The sequence below is a fragment of the Solanum dulcamara genome, chromosome 8, assembly GCF_947179165.1.
Source record: "Solanum dulcamara chromosome 8, daSolDulc1.2, whole genome shotgun sequence".
NCBI classification, from domain to species: domain Eukaryota; kingdom Viridiplantae; phylum Streptophyta; class Magnoliopsida; order Solanales; family Solanaceae; genus Solanum; species Solanum dulcamara.
Window position 1 is genome coordinate 64,291,108 of NC_077244.1, and position 26,429 is coordinate 64,317,536.

Below are 26,429 nucleotides of genomic sequence, written 5' to 3' on the forward strand. Positions count from 1 at the left end.
AGATATTTATATGTCATGACAATTCACTGTCTTGAAAGCAATTTCAATCAACAGAAATGTGAATTGTTGTTGTATTTAGTCGCTTCTCAAAGTTACACGATTACTTTAAAATATGTGCATTCGTGATTAAAAGGATGAAGTTTTGTATAAAACTATTGTCCAGAAAAATAAAAGGAAAAGAATAAAGATTAGAAACGGCTTTTCCATTAATTATATTGATTAACTTTTAATTCGGGGTCATGGACTTTGACTGTAATTATAGAGAATGAATATGGACATTAATCAAGTATACATGTATTTAGACATATTTCGAAAAGCTCAAAATATCAAAAATTGTCTTTTACAAGACCGGATATATATTACGCCCCACGTATATCTCCACACAAGGGAAAAATCAATCGGTTTTGCCATGTAAGCCCATTTCTGATGTGCGCATGACCATTATCTTTTACTAGTTAATTAATACTTATTGAATTCGTAAATTTTGAACATTATTATTAAGGGATGAAGAGTGTTACTTGCAAGTTCATGAGAATTTATGCTTTTAGTCAAACCATATATATGTATTTTATAATATTTAATAAATACACATAAATATTTGAATGTGAATAAGTTATTACTATATATCAATTTGAGATAGCTACAAGAGTTCATAAACTATAAATTTTGATTCGCCTTTGAATATTATATTTATAAGCATTATATTGATAGTTTAAAAATATTTTACACTTTTGATGAATTCCATTTTTTTGTAAATTATTAATTAACAATTATTATAGAGATTGATATATGATTACCTTATTAAAAATTTGATTATGTAAATATGAAAAACTCAATAATAATATTTTTTTAAAAAAAACTCGCAAAACTAGTGGTAATGGCATGGAATTGTTAAGGTCGTTGTGGTCACATTTTAGTTACTACTAAAAATTACAATTCATAAATGAATGAATTGAAGGGCTGACTTTTCTTTGATTTCCGTGATTGGCTTCCCTCTAAATATCTTGATAAGTTAGGCCACTGCAAATTACAATCAACAATGAAGATTGAAGGGTACTTAATGTTCCCTCTCTTGTAAAATAGTTTTCACGTTTCATTTCTTGATATTAATTTAACTAATTTTTAAAGCTAAAAATAATGTAAGCTACATTTTTTTCGATCACATTAGTGTAATAAAAATATATATATTAAAATATTAATCAAAATTTATATTATTTGACTTTTAAAAAGAATTACGATAAATATTTTAAAACAAAGAGAGTACTATTTAGTTAGAAAAAGGATTTCAAGTTTCTATCTCTGTAGTTCTTTTCTTTAATTGCATTTGCATGTGATGGCTTGTTTAATGTACTACTAGTCTACTACTATATGCCTTTTAATTAGGGCCCAAAGATTCTTTATTGGAAATTTGAAACCCCCAAACCCCACAAGAAAAAAAAGATTTCTTTTATACAACTAAAGCTTAAACAGTGTTGTTTTAGTAATGTGAGGTCAAAATCTTATTTTTACCTTCTTTCTGCAACTACACAAACTTTGTTCGAAAGCAAAGTCTCCAAATCAATCTCACGGAATTTAAAAAAAATAAAAGGCGTAAATATTTTGATTTTCCGCCACATCATCATGTCACTTAAATGTTATATTAAAGTTATTTTTTTGCCATGCACGAAACTTATGTGTGCTGGAAGCTACTACTTATGAAAATGTTCTTAGAAAAACATGATTTTTTTTTAAAGATCCTACATCTCCATGAATTTACTAGAGAAGTCATTGAAATTTTTGAACAAAGTGTTATCTATATTTGGGATTTGTAGACACATTTATTTGCTTACTAGCTCCTAAGAAACTAGTATACAAAGGAGGTCATTCGTTTGTCATTGTTTAAGCGAATTATTCAAGTCTTAAATAATATAAAAAAATAAATTCTTTTATACATCTCTCTTTTCTTTGTTATCTAGTGTTCCCCTTAACGAACTTGAGTGCAAATAGGTTAAGGCACCGCATATTAATAAGGGGTGCGGCAGATGGATATGATATCTCTGGCTATCCTTAATTAGAGACTCAATTTCGATTTTTGGGTATGAAAAAAAGTATGTTAGGAAGCGCTTCTCTTTAAACGTGCCTTATCTAATAAAGTTTCTTAGATAAAGTATCTAAAAACACTAGATTCTATTTCCTCTTCTTTTTTTCTCCTCTCATTCAAGCAAATTTGAATACGTAATACACATTCGAAAGGTTAAATTGATTAATTGTTGAATGATTCAAAAATCGAATCCGAATCTAGAAAGAGACAAAATTCAACAATTAGATTCAAAGAAATAGAATCTCATATTCTTTTATTTCCTTATCTTTTCTTTCATATTCAATTTTTTCATTCCAAAATATTCTATTCCTTTCAATATGCCTTTCTAGAACAATGTGTTGCTATTACTCTGTTTAAAAGCATTATATTAATCACCCTCGCGTGACATGTTCACCAAGATTTCTTAAGCTCAAATTACATTACAATAAAGGTATATTTTTTTAAAAAAAATCTATTCTTTTTAATAATTTTTAACATTTAAATTCTTGACCCTAATCTTTGTTCTTCCCACATCTAACAAAATAAAAAATAGGATTCCACTTAAAATCTTTGGCTGTAAACCTGTTGACTCTTGATTAGCTCAACTAAATTTATAGTAGTTCCTAAAGTTTGGCTAGAATTGAATTTTGGTCCAAACATTATCATTTACTTGTTGGTATCTGAGTGGTCCTCAAATCAACAGCTTTCAAAATTATTCTATCTCGTGCAAGAATCATATGATGAAGCTGTGAGGGTAAATGTGGAAATAAATAGCTCCATAAGGAGAACAAGGAAAAGTCAAAATAGACAACAGAGTTGTTGACCAAAAAAATAGGAGTACTACGTACTAGAGGACGGAGAGAGGGAAAACATTTTAATTCTATCTAAACACTGATTCAACATTCTAAATTAGTTAGTGCAAGTTATTATTGCAATACTGATATTGATTTCTTACAATAAAGTGGTGTTTGTCCGCGAGATTATGCGTTTACCTGAAAATAAAATGAAAAAATAAAATAAAAATTCATTTTTTCCAATTTGCTTGTTTGCATTGTTATTGAAAAAAAATAAAATAACAATAACATATCCAGTGAAATCTCACAAATAGAGTTCGAAAAGAGTATAGTCTACACATATCTTATCAGTACCTCATGAAGGTAAAGAGGCTATTTCCGAAAGAACCTCGACTCAAGTGCAACAATTTCAGTCTTCAGATATAGAGAAGAAGAAAACATGAGTTATGAAAACATAACGACTAACAAGAGAGACAATTTAAAACCTAAAAGAAAGAATACGAACAACAAAATAGTGCACTAACCGAAACTTAGTAAATATATGATGATAGATATAAAAAGTAGAACTACGAGAATACGACTAGTACAACGACAAACACGAGAAAACAAAACTCCATTATCTACTAACCTTCTATCATAATACACGATCTCCACACACTCATATTTAAGGTCATATGCAAAAACATAAAAGTAAAAATAAAATATAAAAATAATTTTTTGAATCTTTGCAAAAACTCAATTCTTGTTTTGAAAATGGATGAGTGGATGTTCCACTAGGGCAAGTTGCCCACCATCCATTTCTTTTCTTGTTATAAATTAATTTTCTGTGGTAATGAAAATGTAAGATATGAACACTGCAATCTGCACTCTCTCTCCCTTTCTCATTCTTCTCCTTTCTATTTTCTCTTACTCTTTTTTTTTATTTTGCTAAGTTAGTTTATTTTATAACACGTTATCAGCACGAAGCTCTAATTTTTTTTTCCAAAAAATTAACTTCTATATCAGGTATATCTACTGAAGAAATTTAATTTTAGTTGTCTTTGTTATTTTTAAATTAATTTTCATCATGTCAAACATGTCAAAATTGGAGTTTGTGGCACTTGATATTTCTGGCAAAAATTATTTGTCATGGGTACTAGATACTGAAATTCACCTTACCGCTAAGGATCTTGGTGATGCTATAATCGAAGAAAATAAAACATCAAGTCACGATAAAGCGAAGGCTATAATTTTCCTTCGTCATCAGCTAAATGAAAGCGTGAAGGTTGAATACTTAACAGTGAAAGATCCACTTGAATTGTGGAAATATTTAAAAGGGAGGTATGACCACCTCAGGGCAACGATATTGCCAAGAGCTCGTTATGAATGAATGTACTTACGGTTTCAAGATTTTAAAACTGTAATTGAGTATAATTCTGCTGTATTTAGAATAACTTTCCAATTAAAATTACGTGGGAAAATTATAAATGATGAGGACATGTTCAAAAATACTCTGAATTGATCTCATGCCTTCTGGTGGCTGAGCAACATAATGCTCTTTTAATAAAAAATCATGAAGATCGTTCCACTGAAACTGCTCCATTACCGAAAGCAAATGTGATAGAAGCACATGACCAGTCTGAAAGAAGACAAAATAAAAATCAAGGCCACAATAATATGCGTGGACGTGGCAATGGCAGAAGACGATATAATAATCGTCGTGGTGGTGGTCAACATACAAGGGAGAACAATATGAGTTCTCAAAGTGGCCCTTCAAGAAGTAACTGTCATCGTTGTGACATGAAAGGTCACTGGAAAAATGAATGTCGGACGTCTGAGCATTTTGGAAGGCTTTATCAAAATTCCTTCAAACGAAAGACAAATAGAGGTGGTGCCTCTCCTTCTAATACTCGGATAGAGTCACACTTGACATTTGAAAATATTGTTGAGGCAAGACTTTCGCATAATAATAATATTGAAACAAATCTGGTTTTGAAGGATGACGATTTTAATGACCTCAATGATATTATTCATTTAGAGGTTGAAGATTTTTTTAGGGATTACAATTGATGTTTAATTTCATTAGATGATTTACAATATATTGTCGTTTTTATGTACTTTTGATTATCATGTTTTTACGTTTATCTATTTAAAAAAAAAGAAGCAAAAAAAGGACTTATATTTTTCTAACAATATTGTTACTTACTTTATCTCTTATAATGTATTTTTATTTTATGAAGTTAAATAAATTTCTCAGTCTTCAATTGGATCCAAGATGAATAATGGAGATATGTGCCTTTTGGATAGTGCTACAACGCACACTATATTAAGAGAAAAGAAATGTTTCTCTCATTTGGTTATGAAAGGGGCCAATGTTAATACAAATATTTGGTAGTACGAAAATAATTGAGGGCTATAGAAGAACAGCCTTATCACTACCTGGGGGAACAATATTGGCTACTAATAATGCTTTGTATTGTAGTAAGTCTCAAAGAAACCTATTAAGTTTCAAGGTTATTCGCCAAAATAACTATCATATTGAGACTGCTAATGAATGAAAGGTTGAGTACCTTTATATTATTACAATAAAAGCAGAAAAAAGATTTGTGCATGAAAAATTACATGCACTTTCTTCTGGGTTATACCACACAAGTATTGATGTGGTTGAATCACATGCCATGGTAAATAAAATATTTATTAATTATAATGAATTTATTATTTGACATGACGGGTTGGGCCATCCCGGTTATAATATGATGTGCAAAATTATTGAGAATTCATATGGGCACACTTTGAAGAATCAAAAAATTCTTCAATCTAAGAAATTCTTTTGTGTTGCTTGTTCCCAAGGAAAACTGATTATTAAACCATCATCAACAAATATTGGGATTGAATCCCCTGTATTTCTGGAACGTATACAGGGTGATATATGTGGGCAATTTCACCATTCATGTGGACCATTTAAATATTATATGGTCTTGATAGATGCATCTACAAGATGGTCACATGTGTGCTTATTATCAACTCGCAACATGACTTTTGCGAGATTGTTAGCTCAAATTATAAGGTTAAGAGCACAATTTCCAGATTATGCAATAAAGACAATTCGTCTTGATAATGTTGGTGAATTTAAATCTCAATCCATTAATGATTATTGTATGTCGGTCGGAATGATAACAAAACTTCCTCTTTGGGTATGTGGGCATGCTATTTTGCATCCAGCAACACTTATGTGCATAAGGCCAATAATTTTTCATGAATTTTCTCCATTACAGTTGGCTTTTGAAAGGGAACCAAATATATCCCATCTTAAAATATTTGGGTGTGCGATATATGTCCAATTGCTCCACCGCACCGCACAAAAATGGGTCTCCAAAGAAGGTTGGAAATATATGTTGGGTATGAATCTCTTTGTATTATAAAATATTTGGAATCTATGACTGGAGATTTATTTACGGCAAGATTCTCTGATTGTCATTTTGATGAATTAGTATACCCAACATTAGGGGGAGAACATAAGCAATTGGAAAATGAAATAGATTGGAATTCATTATCATAATCTCGTTTAGATCCTTGAACAAATCAATGTGAGCAAGAAGTTCAAAAAATAATTTATTTGCAGAATATTGCAAATCAACTGCCGGATGCATTTAATAACCTTCCACGGGTTACTAAATCGCATATCCCAGCTACTAATGTTCAAGTTCGAGTTGATGTCCCAGTAGGACAACTTGTTCAGGCAAATAAGTCTAGGCCACGCTTAAAACGTGGAAGACCAATTGGTTCCAAAGATAAAAATGCTCAAAAAATGAAGGGAATAAATGATCAAGATAATCATAATTTGGGGGCAATTGCTCAAGAAGAGCCTAGAGACACAATAAATGGTGATACCACCAAGGAGGTCCAAGTACCTGAAAATAATGAGAATGAAAAAATCTCAATAAGTTATGTCTCGACAGAAAAACGGTGAAACCGAAATGATATTGTGGTCGATAATATTTTTGCTTATAATGTTGCCATTTAAAATAATGCAACAAGATAAGGATCTTGAACCAAAATCTGTCGATGAATGTAGACAGAGAAATGATTGGCCAAAATGGAAGAATGCAATTCAAGTAGAGTTAACTTCACTTAAAAAATGTGAAGTTTTTGGATCAATAATTCGAACACCTGGAGGTGTCAAGCCAGTAGGGTACAAATGGGTTTTTGTGCTTAAACGAAATGAAAAAAGTGAAGTCGTAAGATATAAAGCACGACTTGTAGCCCAAGGTTTTTCACAAAGGCTTGTCATTGACTATATGGAAACATATTCCCCTGTGGTGGATGCAGTTACCTTCAGGTATCTAATGAATTTGGCAGTTCATAAAAAGCTTGAAATGCACCTAATGGACATGGTCACTGCCTATTTATATGGCTCATTGGACGACAACATTTTTATGAAAATTCTCGAAGAGTTCAAATTGCCTGAAACATACAAGGATTCTCGAGAAACTTGCTCAATAAAGCTTCAAAAATTCTTATACGGGTTGAAACAATCAGGGCACATGTGGTACAATCGTTATGGGTGTTCATGGTTCGATTTGGGTCGGTTATTGATTAAAACCATAACCAAACCAATTTAATCAATTTTTAAATGTCTAAAACCATAACCAAACCAAGTAAAATAATAACCACGGGTTTGGTTATTGTCGGTTTGATTCGGTTTGATTCAGTTTTTGGGTTTATGATTAGCCGGGACAATTCAAATATTTTCTCTCTACATTTTTCAAATTTCTTATGAAGCTCTTTTTTTCCTCACGGCCCACAAGGGCGAACTTTGCTGCATATTGAGGGAAATAGATGCTGATGGCAAATCAGGTGGACCAAACTTGCAACGTAATTTAGATTTTAAAGAACAAATCAAACAGAGGTTCCAAAATACAAACAACTTTGTCCATTAAAATAAAAAAAATACATATTTAAACTAAACTAACTAGAGAATCAATAATATAATCAAAAGTACTTCGACCATCTTCCTTAGCTTAAAAGGAAAAGAAATAGTAGGGTTTTTACGTTTTACGCTTATGCTGCTTAGTGCTTACGACTTATTAGAATTTAGAGTTGGGCTTGGATTGTTGGACTTGGACATATTCTTTTAAGACATGGGCCTTAAAAATAAGTAGATCAAAATTAAATTAATAATTAAAAGGTATAAAATATCTTTAATTATTTATGTAAAGCTAATATTATACATATAAATAATTATAAATTTTATGTATATAATTATCGGTTTGGTTCGATTATTTATTCGATTATTTTTTTGCTATAACCATAATCAAACCAAATCAAACCAAATGTCGGTTTTTTATTCGGTTTGGTTAAATTTTTGATTTGGTTTTGGTTTTAACCAAAATTGTGAACAACCCTAACAATCGTATTAGCGAATATTTGCTAAAAGAAGAATATAAAAATGATCCAATTTGCCCTTGCATCTTTATGAAAAGGTCTGGATCTAAATTTGTCATAATAACAGTATATGTTGATGATTTGAATATTATTGGAACTCCAAAAGAACTTCCAAAAGCAGTAAAATGTCTAGAAAAATTTGAAATGAAAGACCTCGGAAAGACAAAATTTTGTCTTGATCTACAAATTGAATATTTTACAAATGGAATATTTGTACATCAATCAACATATACTGAAAATATTTTAAAGAGGTTTTATATGGATAAAGCACATCCATTAAGTACCCTAATGATTGTGAGATCTCTTGATATTAATACAGATCTGTTTCGACCTCATGAAAATGATGAAGAGCTTATTGGTGCTGAAATACCATATCTTAGCGCAATTGGTGCATTAATGTATCTTGCCAACAATTCTAGATCAGATATAGCTTTCTCTGTAAGCTTGTTATCAAGATTTAGTTCTTCTCCAACACGAAGACACTGAAATGGAATTAAGTATATATTCAGATACCTCCGAGGGACCATTGATATGAAATTGTTTTACTCAAATGAATTCATGTCATAATTGATTGCTTATGCAGATTTGAGGTATTTGTCTGATCCCCATAAAGATCGATCGCAGATAGGCTATTTATTTACATATGGTGGGACAGCTATATCATGTCGTTCAACAAAGCAAACTATGGTTGACACTTCCTCAAATCATACAGAAATAATAACCATCCATGAAGCAAGTCGAGAATGCGTTAGGTTAAGATCAATAACTCAACACATTCAAGAAACATGTGACCTTTCTTTGAAAAGAGATGTTCTAACAATATTGTATGAAAAAAATGTTGCATGTATAGCTCAACTGAAGGGATGATACATCAAAGAAGACAGAACAAAACATATTTCACCAAAATTTATTTTTAGTCATGATCTTCAAAAGAAGGGTGAAATAGATGTCCAACAAGTTCGTTCAAGTGACAATTTAACACATATGTTTACCAAGGCATTGCCAACTTCAATCTTTGAGAAAATGAGATACAAAATTGGAATGCGTCGCCTTCGAGATATTAAGTGATGTTTTTATCAGGGGGAGTAAAATACGCGTTGTACTCTTTTTCCCTTAGCAAAGGTTTTGTCCCACTGAATTTTCCTGGTAAGGTTTTTAATGAGGCAGCACTCAAAGCGTATTACTAGATATGTGTACTCTTTTTGCTTCACTAGATTTTTTCCCACTGAATTTTTTCTTGTAAGATTTTAACGAGACACAATATTTATGTGTATTTAAGATAACTTTGTATATTGTTTCTTGTAATTTTTTTTATTACATGTGGATATCCAAGGGGGAGTGTTTTGAAAATGGATGAGTGGATGTTCCACTAAGCCATGTTTTGAAAATGGATGAGTGGATGCAAGTTGCCCACCATTTATTCATTTTCTTGTTATAAATTGTCATTCTGTGGCAATTAAAATGTAAGATACGAATCTCTCCCTTTCTCAATCTGCTCGATTCTATTTTCTCTTACTTTTTTTTATTTTGCTAAGTTAGTTTATTTTATAACAATTCTCTAGTTTTTTTTTAATAATGATTTTGAAGCATTTTCATTAATCATAAAACTATTAGTCATAATTTTTTTTAAATGACATAAGAAAAGAAACTATCACACATTCACACTCCACATTTGAGAACGCTCCACAGTCTACCAGATTTGTAAAACCCGCTCCTCTGCTTCTGCTGGGGGAATTATTCGCGGGTTACATCAACATTCAACAGACGAAAATAATTGATTTTGAGTCTTTTATTGATCAGTGTACACCCGGATTTGAACTGGGGAAAAAGCATTTGCAGAAGGAGTGAATTCAATCGTTTTTAATGGCTCTTAGACGGCCAACATCATTTATACAGACAGCACACAGTGGTGGGCACTGCTTGTAACAGCTTCATTTTGTATGTGGTACTGATTAATTGTCATTCCCTGTGGTGGGTTGATACTTGCCAGTATCAGAAGATCAAAATTAAGTAGCTGTAGATATGGGTGTGGCGAAAGTTTGGAGGTATAGTTGTGGAGTATTGGCTAATACCCAGAAGCAGCATTTCTTGTTTAGCTGTTGGTTATTGAGGCGACCAATCTCATGTACCACAGTTTGTGGGTTTATGCTGTTTGCCTTAGGTTTGATTTCCCTTTTCACCGGTTATGTTGCATCCAATCTCGAATTGTACTCTTACCGACTCGCTAAAAGTGCTTGGTTCTACAAACAGGTAATTTGAATTGTAGGCACAAACAAAATGGCCGATTTAACTTTGTTTTGACTATGTTTTCGACAAAGTTTGATTTTTTTGTTAATGTGGAAAAGTTACTGCTGCTGTTTTGCCATTGTTAGAATCTATCTATGAAGCTGCAACTGATCGAGCTAAGCTACATTGAACTAGAGAGAATTCGATTAGAGTGAAAGAAGGAGAACTATTTTCTTATATTTCTGAAGCCACTCTAAAGGGCTATTTATACAGATCAATTCACCAATTGTTGCAGCTAACAAATTTAGTTAACAAACTACTAACAAAAAACTGTCTCTTAACAGTGTGAGTCAAGTTAGTTACAACTAACTATAACCAACTACTTGACAGCTAATATCCAGCTGTACCATCCATTCTTCAGCTGGATTTAATACTCCTCCTCAAGCTAGGATGGAAGATGTCAAGAACTCCTAGTTTGGAAAGAAGGAACTGATGCTGTGCTAACCCCAATCCCTTTGTAAGCAAGTCTGCTAACTGAGATTTGGTCCCAACATATTCTGTCTTGATCAAGCCATCCTTGAGCTTTTCCCATACAAAATGACAGTCAATCTCTATATGCATGGTTCTCTCATGAAAAATTGGATTGGAGGCAATTTGCATAGCTGCTTTACTGTCACAACAAAGTCAAACTAGTGTAGTGACCTCCACCCTGAATTCTTTGAGCAATCCTACTAACCAAATAAATCTCTGCTACTGCTCCTGCCATGCTTCTATACTCAGCCTCTGCTGAACTCCTACTCACTGTGTGTTGCATCTTGGATTTCCATGAGATCAATGATTCTCCAAGTTGTATCACATTGCCTGTCACTGATCTTCTGGTGTTAGGGCAAGCTGCCCAATCTGAGTCACAAAAGGCTGCTAGAGTGGTGATTGAACCTCTCTTTAGTAATACTCCTTGCCCTGGTGATATCTTCAAGTATCTAAGGTCTCTCAAAGCTACATCCCAATGTGATATTTTTGGCATTTGCATGAATTGACTAAGAACTTGGAAAACAAAACAAATGTCAGGTCCGATGATTGTCAAATAAATCAACTTCCGAACTAGCTGCTTATAACTGTGAATGTCATCTAGAATAGGATCATCAGTTTTTCCAACTATTGAATCATACTCCACTGTAGTAAGCTTCATGTTTATCTCCATAGGAGTAGAAGCTGGTTTGGCACCACTCAGTCCTACTGTGGAGAGTAACTTTGATGTATATTTCCTTTGGTTAAGTAGGATTCCTCTTTCTGATCTCAACACTTCAATTCCTAGGAAATATCTGAGTTGTCCTAAATCTGTCACCTTGAACTTGCTATGTAGGGTCCTTTGAGCTTTATCTATCATCTGTTGGCTACTTCCTGTGATCAACAAGTCATCAACATAGACCAGGACTATTACAATATCATTGTCTGCATGTTTGGTGAACAAAGAGTGGTCATGTGAGTTCTGAGTATACCCTGCTTCTATTAAGGCTGTAGAAACTTTATATTCCATTGTCTAAAAGCTTGCTTCAGACCATATAAAGACTTCACAAGCTTACACACCCTTGTCTCCCCCTGCTTGTGAAATCCCTCTGCTTGTGAAATCCCTGTGTCAAAGATATATAGACATCTTCATAGAGATCACCTTGTAGGAAAGCATTATTGACATCCATTTGCCTCAAAGGCCATTCATTGGAGGCTGTAATGCTGATAATTGTTCTCACTGTCACCATCTTTGCAACAGGTGAGAATGTCTCATGATAATCCAATCATTCTTTCTGATTATAGCCCTTGGCTACCAATCTTGCTTTATATTTATCGACAGTCCCATCTGCCTTGTATTTTATTTTAAAAACCCATTTTGAACCAACAACCTGTTTTCCGGGGGCAAGTCAACTACTTACCAAGTGTGATTACTTTCTAAAGCATTTATCTCATAAGTCATTGCTGCAATCCATCTGTCATCCTGAGAAGCCTCCTTAAAAGACTTAGGTTCTACTGGTGAGAAGAAAGCACTCAAGTAAGCTTGGTAAGGAGATGACAAATGAGAGTAGTCTATGTAATCTGAGGTAGGATAGGTACAACTAGCAGATGGTTTAGATGATTTGGAAGTAGTAACATAATCATTAAGCCAAGTGGGCTGCTTAGTGTTCCTAGTGGGCTTGATATTGGTGTGATCTTCTGCCTGGACCTCTAATGGTATAGTTTCTTCTTGAACTGTTAGTGGTACCTCTTCTAAATACCTTTCATCTGAATTTCCTTCAGGGTCTGGTTCTGCAACAGCATTATCAGTTGGCACTCTGATGTTTGAACTACTTTCAATATTGCATTCAGTGGGATAGTCTGGTATTGAGGATGTGCTATCATCATTAGTCACCTCCATTGTATGGTTTAACACAATAGGTTTGTCACACCTAGGTGAAGGATCTGCATCTACTGAAGTAGCTAACTCAAACATGTCAAGGTCAACTGCTGAGCTTCCTTCATGATGATGAGAGATATGTTCTCTGAATGAGACATCTCTGCTCACAAAGAAAACTTTCTCAATTAGATCATATAGTCTGTACCCCTTCTGAGTTTCTAAATATCCTAGAAACACTGCCTTTCTAGCTCTAGGTGCAAACTTGTCCCCTTTTGGGAATCTAGTTGCATAGCATAGGCAACCAAAGTCCAAACACTCTCAAATGATCAAGACCATGTGTTTTCTTGTGTAGCATCTCATTAGGTGTCTTTCCTTCAAGCACATCAGTAGCTAGCTTATTGATCAGATATACTGCAGTTCTAACACATTCTCCCCAGAAATGAATAGGCAATAAACTTTGAAACCTCGGTGCTCTAGCCACTTCTAGGATGTGTCTATGTTTCCTCTCCACTGTCCCATTCTGTTGAGGGGTATAAACACAACTTTGGTGCCTAATCCCATGAGATGCAAGCAAATCAATGACTGAAGAATTGAAAAATTCTGACCCATTATCAGATCTCAGTGTTTTCACAGACAAGGCAAATTGATTTCTTATTAAAGCAATGAAATCTTTCAATACTACAATGACTTCACTTTTAGAATTGATCAAACATAACCATTTGTACCTGCTATGATCATCTACTATAGTCACAAAGTAGTTCTTCCTATCATGAGTAGGTTTGCTATATGGACCCCATATATCAACATGAATCAGTTCAAAAAGTCTAGATGCCTTGCTGCTACTGATAGGAAATTTCAATCTACATTGCTCTGCTAAAGGACATATCTCACAATTGTGTTGCCCATTCTTGTTTGGGAGGTGCTTTAGTGAGTGAATATGCTGTATTGCTCCAGTTGATGCATGTCCTAGTCTCAAGTGCAATAGCTTTGCATCTGCATTTTCATTCTCAGCAACCATTGCATTTATTGTGGACTTTATTGACTCCTTTAGTATCTACAATCCTTCCTTCTCCCTACCAATCCCCAATACCTTGCCATTGAAGAGTCCCTGAAATACACAGAAATCAGGGAAAAATGAAACTGAACAAGAGAGTTCCTTGGTTAGTTTGGAGACTGATAGCAGATTGAACTTGAAGTTTGGTACATACAGGACATTCTTAAGTTCATGGCCTTCTAAGATGCTTGTGGTTCCTGTACCCTTGATATCACATATATTACCTGTTGGTACTTGTACACCACTAGAATCACTATCTTTTATTCTTCTAATGGTAGTTAGTAAATCTTCATTAGGTGTTATATAATGTGTAGATCCACTATCAACTATCCATTCATAAACCTTATTAGCTTTATTCTTCTAATGGTAGTTAGTAAATCTTCATTAGGTGTTATATAATGTGTAGCTCCACTATCAACTATCCATTCATAAACCTTATTAGCTTTGGACAGCAAGGAGTTGATACCTAACATGTTAGCAGCACAGTCTGATGTTCCTGCTCTATCCATTTTGTCAACGAGATCCTGATACTGAGTTGGTGACATGCGATTCTCCATGTATCTTCCACTATTGGTAAAGTCATCAGCATTCTTTGTGAGATGTGCATTTGCAGGCTTGAAATTATGCTTAAAATCATCAGCTCCCTTCCTCTTACTTTTGAAATCTGGTGGATATCCAACCAACCTATAACAATCACCCTTAAAATGACCTTTGAACCCACAGTGGTCACAAATTATATCAGGTGGTACAAACTTCTTTGGCCTTGACTTGTATTCCTGAGATCTGCCTGCTAGAAGTGTTAATGCATCCCTTGTTTTGTCCATAACTCCCAGTGCTCTTTGGCTTTCTTCTTGTGCTGCTACAGCATATGCTTCATTCACAGTTACTATAGGTTTTCTAGCTAAGATACTACTTCTAATATTCCCAAAGCTCTCATTCAATCCCATCAGAAATTGGAGTAACCTCTATGACTTAGATGCTCCACATAGAAAGCTGAACTTGCACAATTACATCCAGGTGATGGAATCATCACATCTAATTCAGACCATAGATCCTTCAATTTCGAGTAATATGAAGTAACAGAATCATTACCTTGTTTTAAAGTGGCAATTTCAGGCCACAGATGGTAGGTTCTCGTAAGATCTGATCTATCAAACCTCTCTTCAAAATCTGCCCAAACTTTCTTTGCATTCGAAGCGTATATGATTCCTGGCAACAATTCACTTGTAACAGTGCTTGCAATCCAAGACAACACTATTGCATTGCATTTTTCCCATTGTTCTTCTAATGCTCCTTTGTAATCTTCTTTTGCACATGGTCCAGTAATGAATCCAAGCTTTCCTTTTTCCCTGAGAGCTAACTTCATCGATCGACTCCATAGGGCGTAGTTTTCTGGTCCTGTTAACTTGATTGGAATGAGAACAACTCCAGGTGTATCAGATGTCTGGAGATAGAATGGATGATTGTGATTTAGTGCTGTTACTTCGATTACTTCGTCTACTGCCATTGATGCTCGTTTCAGAAGCTCCTCTTAGAGCTTCACAGCATCAATTTCTGTCTTATTCTTCGCAGATCAATCTCTCAGTATTGCTGCTCTGATACCATGTTAGAATCTATCTATGAAGCTGCAACTAATTGAGCTAAGCTACATTGAACTAGAGAGAATTCGATTAGAGTGAAAGAAGAACTATTTTCTTATATTTCTGAAGCCACTCTAAAGGGCTATTTATACAGATCAATTCACCAATTGTTGCAGCTAACAAATTTACTTAACAGACTACTAACAAAAAACTGACTCTTAACAGTGTGAGTCAAGTTAGTTACAACTAACTATAACCAATTACTTGAAAGCTAATATCCAACTGTACCATCCATTCTTCAGCTGGATTTAATAGCCATTCTCTTCATATTTGTTGAGAGGGTATTCTCAGGGGGAACAGGGAGAAAGTACAATGTACTCCCTACATCCTGGAATGGATTATTAGGTAGCACAGAGTGTTTAAGATCTTCATTTGACTTTTATTAATGGTGGGAAAATATTAAATTTGAAAGTTTAGTTTGATAGAGGAAACATCACATGGGGTTTAGCTTTTGAATAACTTAATGAATTTTAATTCTTGAAGGTTGTATATAATTTGGGATAGCGTCAAACATGTTGGGACATCCCCAAAAGGAAAAAAGTACAAGTACATAAATTGGGATGGAGTAATATTTGGCAGCTGGCATGGTCTAACCCAAAGCTCTTTACTTGACCTTCGGTATTGAATGTTAAGCAGTATTAAAATTCACCAACATGTATAAATCTTTTATAAGTTCTCACATATCTTGTAAAAAAAAGTTCTTACTGTCACAAAGTAGTAGTAGTAGTAGGTGCATTGCTTCTCTACTCTCATCGAATTAAAATTATGCATTGGCATATTGTGGTGGCTCTATTGTCTCTTTCAAGTATAGCTGGGCGTACTGAAGTTTTCATAGATATCTTTGTTGGATTTTTGCTACTATCAAGTTTAGTATCTAGTATTATTTTATCAGTTCAATAGCAAGTTTTTTGGTTTGGAAATCTTTTTTTTTCTTGAATAGGGTAACAATTGCATTAACAGTAAAACTTAGCATCCAAAAAAAGTGCTAAGTTCAGATCTTTACAAACAGTAAAAGACAATTCATCCTAATTATTTGGATAGAACTGCTACTGCCTTCAAAATATCTTGAGTTCCCCTCTTTCCACACTATCCTCCATATGCAAGTAGGGATGATCAAATCCTCGTCACCACCTCTTTTCCCTACACTCTTCCAGCTTGTTAGAAACTAGAACTAGGCATCACTCATTTATATCCAAAATACTACAAAAGAACACGTAGCACTAATTTATAGTTCTCTTGCAATGTAAGAACATATGCTCATTATTTTCACCATCCTGTCCACATAATAGACATCTGAAACAAATCCAAAGACCTATTCTTTGTAGATTTTCTTGAGTTAGGCAAGCTTTCCTAATCACCACAGCCATAAAAAATATGATACTTTCACTGGAATATTCACTTTCTAAACTTGTTTCCAAGGCCAATTCACATTCACATGGCCTCTTTATATTCAAGTTCCAATAGACAGTCTTTACTGAAAAAGTTCCCTTGCTATTCAGTTTCCACCTGAGACCATCTGGACATTCAGAGATACCACCATAAGATCCAATAACTGAAGCATTGTGGTAAGGGTCTCAACTTCCCGATCATTGAGAGCTCTTCTAAATTTTAGAGCACAACTTGTTGACTCCACATTTGGTTGATCATAACATGGTTCTGGAGACGTATTGAATAACGTACAGGAAAAGTAGACTTCAAGCTGTTCTGACCAATCCAGTGATCATCCCAAAAATCAGTCTTCCTTCCATCTCTCACAATGATCTCCATGTTACCCCAAAAAGTTTTAATAATTTCTGATAGTTCTCCAAACACAACCGTAGGAATTTTTTACTTCCTTTATAGTTCACTGATTCAACATCCAATATTTCTGGGAGATATGAATTATCTAAAGTGCTCGGTCCCCTGTGTTGAACCTCCAGAGCCATTTCTGTAGATGACTTCTATTATGTGGCCTCAGGTTCTTTATGCCCAAACCGCCCCGATCTTACTTAGAGTTAGAACATTCCATCTTACAAGATTAATGCTTCTATTCTCTTTGTTACCTTGCCAAAGGAATCTCTCCTCAATCTGTCAATCCTTTTTTCTACACCCAGGTAATGGGAAGACAAACATCATCTAAGTAGGAAGGGCACCCAACACAAAGTTAATAAGAGTTAGTCTACCACCTAAGAATAGGTTCTAAGTTTTCCACCTCGGCAGCTTTTTATCATACCTCTCTATAACCTCATTCCAGATTTCTTTTCATTTGTTCTTGACCCCAAAGGCATCCCCAAGTATTTTGTAGAAAGAACTCCCATTTTTCTTTTTCTTGTGTGCCAAATTTGATGTTTAAGAATTTCAATAAAGAGTGAGGTATATGTAAACTCCATTGAATAGTTTAAATTCACTTTCAACTCTTTTATTGCTTTTGGGAATGGTTAGAATTCCAAGAGAGAATTCAGAATCTCATGTTATAAGTTTGCTGGTGAGTGATGGAATGATTTTCTTCTGCCAGATGACACAGTAATGAATGAGTTTAACAGTTCTTTGCAATCTGACCTGAAGTTTATAGGATTCTGGCAACCAACAGTAGCAGCTATTGAAGTTGAAAGATTAGTTTTTGCTTTGCCTATCCAGGTATTTTGAAGCATCACGTGTTCTGTTACTTGATATATTTTAGGATGGAGATGCACCAATTGATATTTGGAAGTCAAGGTATTCAACTTCTTACTATGGATGCAGTGAGAGAGGCCCTCGTTTTGCTTGTACGTAAATGCTTCTGTGTGGTTTCTTTCAGATATTTACTGTCCTAACTGTTTATGATGTTGTCGCTCATATCGTGTATTGTGTTTAGGCAATGCTATTTGGTTTTGTCATAATCTGAAAGTTAGGGCTTAGAGTTTTCAATTTTGATGCTTTAGACATCTTAAAGGGGTTATAGAAATAGGTTATTTACATCTTACATTATCATCTTACCAAAAATGTAATCAGATACTCTACTGACGAGTAGGAAAAAATAGAGTATGCCTGATTGAAGATATTGAGTGAGAAAAGGTCAGGGAGAAAATTGGTTCCTCCATGCCAGAAGTATATAGCCTTTGTTTCTTATTATTCATTTATTTGGCATGGGAAGGACGTGAAAGAGACTCAGAATGTCAGCATCCAACTTCTAAGGATTGATGGGATTTTTAACATTTTCTCTTTGTTTCCCACACTCTTTTATTCCCCCGAAGGAAATAGCCCTTTTTCGTCTTTGACCATTACCCCCTTACCTTTCCCTTCAACCGCCTGGCTAAAACATAAAGAAAATTCCTGTTTCTTTAGTTCGTGAATTTGAAGTTTTGAACTCAAGGTTGTGTCTAATATTGCTATTGAAGTGTAGATATGGAGGCCTGGTTAAGTTGGTGATCAAGATGTCTAAACAAACCCCGCCATGCCCCAAACCGGGATCTAGAACAAGAGAGAGATGGATGGAGGGAGGGAAGAAGAGGTGGTTCGTTAGTAGTTTGCTGCTCTTACTGGGTCTAGAACAAAACCTCCATGTAACGTTAACAGGGAGCATGCCATACTTGATATTAAGAAAGCAGGTCAAATTGCCAGCGAAGGATAAATTTCTATTAAAATATATTGCATGTACCTAGCTGATTTATGAATAAAAGTATCCTTATTCAAGGATGCACACATATGCAACAGTTAATCAGTTACAAAGGTCTGAACTCAGCAGTCTCTATAACTGGAATGCTGCATTTTCATATAACTGTGTATGCTGCAGAATTAGTATAACTTGAAACTGCATATTTGACTTTGTGTCCATATGATAGACAAAACGGTATTCCAAAGTCCAGACTTGTGATCATTATGTTGTAAGGGTCATAAGTGATGTCATCAATCAGTTTCTTGATTACCAAAATGTTATGCTCGTTCTAGCAAGAGACAACAACTACAACTTCTCTGCCTCTATCCCAAACTAGTTGAGGTCGGCTATATGAATTATCTACACTGCCTCGCTTCATTTGGGCGCTTATTCCGCTACTCAATAATTTGTCTTTTACGAGAAGTTGTTTTTCTCTTAAACTAGGGATCCCTAAATTGCACGACTATCTGTACATTATCATACAATCTCTAACCAAGCTTAAAATATGATATTCATGCACAGGACCTAATGTAAATGTGCCATTAACAACTAGCTTTATCTCCAGCTGGTTTGTATCTCTAGTTTCTTGTACGAATACTCTGCTTTTGTTGTGTTCCGTCTTCGTTAAATCCACATGAATTCCGAGAAAATTGTACGTTAATTAAGATAAATTCTTTCTACATAATTTTAGGTCTACCACATTCTCTTTAACATCTTCAGTAATCATGGTGTTGCACCGACAACGGTGCATTTGGATGTTTACATTGGACATAGCTACGCTATCTTTAGCGAGCTTCTCTCATCTTCTTTCTCTATATATGCTACTTGCATCTGTAGTCTGATTTGATCCTTTGTAATCTTGATTTGATTTTCTTTCCAACAAGAAGGTGAAAGAAGGTTAAAAAAAAGGAGATTTGCTGCATTGCCTGATCTAATGTGTTTTGTCTAATTTATAATCTTAGTCTTATCTCATGTCCCATCGGTCTGTTAAAGTAGAGAGTAGCCTTATTGTCATATGTAGCATCCTCATAGATATGTAGAAGTGAATAAATTATTGGCTTCCATGGCATTGGATTATGCTTTTTTTGACTTGTTTGATATGTTACACAAATAGGAGTTAAAACATAGTTTTTCAAAAAATTTGATGTGCGCTTGCACTTGGTCATTGTGATAATTGCCGAAAGGCTTTCCCCTGCCTATTTAGTTTTGAAGTTCACCTTTATTCTTCTATCTCATAATTTTGCTAGACTTCAAATTTACTGAGATTACCTTGGTCTATAACATTTCTCAAATGAAATGTAGCTGCTGTAAATGTGCTATCTTCAAATGGATATCTACTTATTGCAACTAGCGGAGGACTCAACCAACAAAGGACTGGAGTAAGTATGCTGCTCTTGACTTGATATCATCCATCAACTAATCGTTGGTATCTCTCAAACAGTTTATGTTTGCTCATTTAATAACTGTATTGTAATAGTCTAACATTTGGAGTCTATCTCGTGCTTACCAGATAACTGATGCTGTAGTTGTTGCGCGGATTCTTAATGCCACTTTAGTTGTACCTGAGTTGGATCATCATTCATTTTGGAAGGATGACAGGTTGGTGGGCATTTTGTACTTATTTTGAGGAGCCTGTCTGTTGCAAAAGTTTATAGTGGATCGTAATAACAGAAGCAAGTTTGGCTCTCTCTGTCTCTCTTTATACTGAGATATCCTGTTATCCTGCAGTGATTTTTTCAACATCTTTGATGTTAAATGGTTCATCTCTTACCTTGCGAAGGATGTCACTGTTGTTAAAAGAGTTCCAGAGAAGGTCATGAGGTTAATGGGAAAACCTCCATATACCATGCGTGTTCCTAGAAAATCAGAACCTGAATATTACTTGGACCAAGTATTGCCAGTACTCTTAAGGAGACGTGTAAGTAAAAGAAAGAAGGAACAGTTGATTCTGGTTTTTTTTTTATAAAAAAAATCATATTTATGCAATGATTTACACACCTATACTAGCTGGTATTTTCTATCCCAAACCTCATATTTGCCAGGAAACTCTAAGTGAACTTGAGGGAATGTGATCACTCTTCTGGATCTCTTATTCAATTTGCTGTTTAGGCAGTCAAGTCGCCGAGACCTAAATTTGTTTCTGTTTCAGGATTCTCACATCTTTGCTTTTCTAGAAATTAACTTGAGCCCATGTTTGGCCTATCTATTCTGAATCTCAGAGATGTAATATCAAATATGGCCCATATAAATCTGTTTGGAATTCATTGTTCTGGAGAGTAAGTTATTTCTACACTTTCTCTGGGAATAGCTATATCATGGTACAGTTGGAGCATTTATCTCTTGTTCTAAAAGCTATTTCCGATGGCTTGTGTTGAGGTCATAAATTTACATGATCATGACATTTTGTGATGTTTATATAGGTCTGTACAGATAATGATATGCTGTAATGGACGATTATTTGTTTCCTTGGTAAATGAGGGAGTGAAAGAGGCAAACACTGGGTGGAAAATTTACCAGCATAATAAAATGCATGTATATCTGTTTTAACAAACTAAGAAAACATGTTTAGCATTCAACCAAATTTCCTCAATTACAGTCTCAAATCCATTTTTATAAATGTGTATCATACTTGTCAATTGGTCTACCAGACCAACTAGGAAATTTACGGCTTGACACAATCTTGTAAATGTTGTTCAAATTTTGGTGGAGCTTTCCTTGTTTCAGATGTCCTTCAGTATATATTCATGACTTCAAGAAATGAAATTGTACGGTTCATGGAACACACAATTTAACAATTTATTCCCATAGAGCATACAAGTCAAAATTGATAGTAAAAAGTAGATGCTTATGCTCGGGTTTTATTGATGGTTGACCTCCAAATTGTGTGCAGGTTCTTCAGTTGACAAAATTTGATTATCGGCTTGCTAATGACCTTGACGAGGAACTACAAAAAATGCGTTGCCGTGTGAATTATCATGCTTTAAGATTCACTAAGCCCATAAGAAATTTTGGTCAGAAACTTGTAGGGCGTATGCGAAAAATGGCAAGACGTTTCATTGCAGTTCATTTGAGGTTTGTTTGATGTATAGTGTTACGAAATTTAAACTTGGTTTATTTAACTCCGCGTAGTAATTTTTCAAAGCAAAGCCAGAATTTTGGAACTGAAAATTAATGCTGCAACTTTTAGGATTTTGTTCTTGATATGCAGCCATAACAGGAGAAGTTACTCTGTACCTCTCTTTTCTTTTCCCCCAAATCCTCCTTTTTTATGGTTAAAGTTCCAATTCCGCCTTACGATGGCAGTAGCAACCAAAAAATGAATACAGAAACAAGGGGCAATATTGGCTAAATCTCCCTGTACCACACCGAAAGAATGAACAAATCATTTGTTTAATTTGAAGCCTAAAAGAAAAGAACTGATGGGTTTCTTATGGTGGTGGGCCTAATATTCTGAATAATCTTATTCATCAAAAGAATCTCTCAATGCTGTACAGTTTCCTTCCATACATGATGTCATAATTGTTTACCCGGACCATGTCAGTGATCCTTCAGGCTATATTCATAATTTTAAGAAGTGCATATCAGCGTGAGGTCAAGTTTGTATGTTCTGGGAATCATAGACATTTAGGAATTAGGAGAGATCTTATTCACTGGTTTGGTAATGAGAACTTAGACAGATACAGAATGAGCTGCAAAATCCATGTTTTCTTTTGTTGAAATGGAAAAGCTGTATTTTGACCTTCATACTTCATAATACTCAAATATCTGTGCTAGCTAAGCATTACATGTGTGTTTAAATTACAATTTGTACCTTTCTTTTCCTTCGCTAATACAAAATTTCAGATCTTTCTGATGTTATTCCTTATACATGTCCGTTACCCAGGATAACTCCTTTTACATGTATGCTTTCCATTGGCACTTACTGTTCATCACTCTGTTGTTTATATATTTCAGGTTTGAACCTGATATGCTAGCATTTTCTGGGTGCTACTACGGCGGGGGTGATAAGGAAAGATATGAACTGGGTGAGATAAGAAAAAGATGGGCTACTTTACCTGTAGGATTTCTTTCCTTAAAGAATTATGACTTTTAACTTTAATATTCAGCAATTTAGGCGACTTTTGCTTTATCAGATTAAGAGCTTGAAAGTGTTAAATATACTCCCTCCGTTCCTTTTTAGTTGTCATGATAAGGTTTTAGACAACCCTTAAGAAAAAATTAATTAGAAGTGTAGTTTGACTAATATATCCCTTATTAATCTTTAATTTTTATCTATATACGTGCCTCTTAGTTAGAACAATTAATGCTAAAAGGAAAAATTGGAAAAAAATAATTAATTCTCTTTTGATTGTTTAAATTGACAACTATTTTGGAACAAGTATTTTAGTAAATGTGACAACTAAAAAGGAACGGAGGGAGTAATAAGAAGTGGGACTTCTGGAGAAATAGTCTTCCCAGACATGCGAAGGCCAAAGCTTAATGTTTTCCCTAGGGTGGGGATGGGTGGCCTACTCATTTTGTGTACTATGGTGACAATCTGGGATTTTAGAGTTGTCAGTTTATTGCCATACCAGTGAACATCGTTTAATCTGTCTTGCTGAGCAACTGTTTGCGGCAAATTGCTCTTCATTATTCTATGTGAGTATTACACAGTTTGAGGATACTGGGTTTTAAAGTGCCTTGTTTTCTTAGAGTATTTGGACAGATGTTGTATGGTATTTACAGGATTAATGAATGATTGCTTTACACCTATATCTTTGTTGTTACATTTGTAAAAGAAATAACCACTCCATTAAAGTTGTATGAATAGCCAATACCACTAAATGTTGGTCTTATTGTTATATGCTTAATATAAGCAATCATATTACTTCAAAAACATTCGGAAATAGCCTCTCTATCTCGGAGAGGTAGTGGTAATGTCTGCGTACACTTTACCTTCTCTAGACCCCACTTTGTGGGATTGAACTGGGTTTGTTGCTGTTGTTGTTGTATATTACTTCAAAAACAAGAGTGCAAACTGGTAACATCCCCCACCTCCCACCTCCCACCCCCACCCCACCCCCAAACCTCTCCTTTAACCCACTTTTTCCTTATTAATATGGACCTTGTATGATCTGTATACCAAAGGTTTTCTGTACTTTTTGATAACAAAAGTTCCATCACTTGTGACTTCAGGAGCTGATCCCTGATGAAGAGCGAACACGAGGAAGATGCCCCTTAACACCCCATGAAGTTGGACTTATGCTGCGGGCGCTTGGATTCAAAAACGACACATACCTTTATGTTGCATCTGGTGAAGTATATGGTGGAGAAAAAACTCTGCAGCCTCTAAAAGAGCTGTTTCCAAACTTCTATACCAAAGAGATAATTGCTGGTGATGAGCTGAAACCTTTTCTTCCCTACTCTTCTCGTCTTGCAGCAATTGACTACGTTGTATGTGATGAAAGTGATGTCTTTGTAACCAACAATAATGGGAACATGGCTAAGATCCTTGCTGGTAGTAGGTGAGGATTTTCACTCGTTTTTCTTTTTTAACACTTTCTCATATCTGATCTTATATTTGTTCATTGGGGACATGTTTTTCATGCTTAGATGGTGTATGTGTCTAATTTGTTGAACTACAACACTAAGCAAAAAGGACAAACAAATTAAGATCCTAAAGCGCATTGTACTGTAGGTCCATCACCACCACCACAACATACCCAGTGGGATGCCACAAGTAAGGTCTGGAGAGAGTTGGGTATACACAGACCTTACCCCTACCTACCTTGTGTAAGGTAAAAAGGTTGTTTAAACTTAGCAACTAGATCAAGTTTGCTGATTCTTAGTACTTTCAGATTAGATGTGATTTAAACTCTGGCCTATTTCTTTGGAAATAGGTTAACACCGGAACTGGAAGTGTTCAATTTCAACGTCTGTTAGTCTGCAAATGGACTAGAAGTTAAGAGCTGGTCTTTTCACAATGATATTAGTGGCAACTCAGAAATTTGTAAAAGTGGAACTTCATTACAAATAATTTTGATTCCTGTTGCTATCTTCTTCTTTTCACTATTGAGCTAATTGTTTTCTTGGTCATGCCAAAGGAGGTACATGGGGCACAAGAGGACCATCAGACCAAATGCCAAACGACTCAGTGCTTTGTTCATGGCTCGAAATAAGATGGACTGGGACACATTCTCTAGAAAGGTGAAATCATGCCAAAGCGGATTCATGGGAGAACCTGAGGAAGTAAGACCGGGCCGTGGAGAGTTTCATGAATTTCCTTCCTCGTGTATCTGTAAGACAACATCCAATTATTCAAACTTTATAGACAAATACAACAATCATACTTCCAGTACGAATCCAAGTCTCCCAGATTCAAGATATAGGTACATACACAATAGCAGTGACCTTGATGAGAAGAGCTTGCAGAAACTGTATTAGTGGAGGAAATTTGACAGGACAGATAACTATATTATAATAGACCCCTGTGACCCGGGGAATCGGTTCAATCGTAAAGACGCAACACGTCATGGACTCGAACCATGCCATGCAAAAAGCATAGTATTTATGTTTGGAGGAGGGTAGAGGGGCAGGGAGTATACTCCGTGAAGTTTCAGACCTGTGTGCGAAGTGGACTCAGGCCAGAAGCCTACAGAATGGAGCGAATTGTTAATCCGACTATGTAAGTTACTTGGGGAAGTGTTGTACCATTGTCACATTGACATTATATGCAGGTGCCTTCTTTTGCAGAACTTCAGGGCCTGAAGCCCTGCACTTGACACTGTCAATTGTCAAGATCTGTTTGTTTTTTTTGGTTCACCGCTGTTTTTCTAGAAAGCGGATTCTGATGTGCTACAATTGTTAATACATTTTTCTGTAAGATATGTACACAGCAAAGAAGTGGGCGAAAAGATTGCTGATGTATTCTCTCAATACCTTCTTTGTACCGTCTAACGACAATATTTTTCATGTTAGGTTATGTTATATGTTTCTATAATGACATTTTATTATAGCAACAAAAAAATATAGGGACAAACGATATCACTAGCTAAAGAAAGGTTTCACTGCACTTTTTAAAAATTAAATCTTTACTTTTCCATTAAAAAAATGTTTATGAAGAAAACCTTTTTTAACCTGTTTGAAAAAAACAAAAAGAACTTCGGAAAAACTTTTTAACCATCTTTGAAGAGATAAAAAATTGAGTCTTTTAGTTTTTTAACGTGGCCGGAAATGTTTTTCCAAAGTTGCATT

General features: G+C 34.9%; 1 protein-coding gene across 2 annotated transcripts; it reads left to right on the forward strand.

Moving 5' to 3' along the window:
* The first annotated feature begins 9,916 nt into the window (after positions 1 to 9,916).
* On the forward strand, positions 9,917 to 26,111 carry LOC129898708 (O-fucosyltransferase 29-like). 2 transcript variants are annotated; one of them, XM_055973352.1, is made up of 9 exons: positions 9,917 to 10,527; positions 18,243 to 18,327; positions 20,499 to 20,575; positions 20,707 to 20,795; positions 20,925 to 21,114; positions 22,087 to 22,268; positions 23,151 to 23,253; positions 24,372 to 24,700; positions 25,280 to 26,111. In XM_055973352.1, the coding sequence occupies exons 1-9, from the start codon at positions 10,300 to 10,302 to the stop codon at positions 25,617 to 25,619; spliced, it is 1,623 nt and encodes a 540-aa protein (XP_055829327.1). In that variant the 5' UTR covers positions 9,917 to 10,299; the 3' UTR covers positions 25,620 to 26,111. The 2 variants fall into 2 exon arrangements, with proteins under 2 accessions (XP_055829327.1, XP_055829329.1); XM_055973354.1 differs by having other exon boundaries at positions 10,351 to 10,527; positions 18,243 to 18,277.
* Positions 26,112 to 26,429: the final 318 nt, after the last annotated feature.

Bases quoted from the DNA above. Each gene is read 5' to 3' on its own strand.
- LOC129898708 (XM_055973352.1), top strand. From the start codon at position 10,300: ATGGGTGTGGCGAAAGTTTGGAGGTATAGTTGTGGAGTATTGGCTAAT. The intron at 18,328-20,498 runs GTACGTAAATGC...AATGAAATGTAG, and splicing joins GAGAGGCCCTCGTTTTGCTT to CTGCTGTAAATGTGCTATCT. The intron at 22,269-23,150 runs GTTTGTTTGATG...TATATATTTCAG, and splicing joins TTCATTGCAGTTCATTTGAG to GTTTGAACCTGATATGCTAG.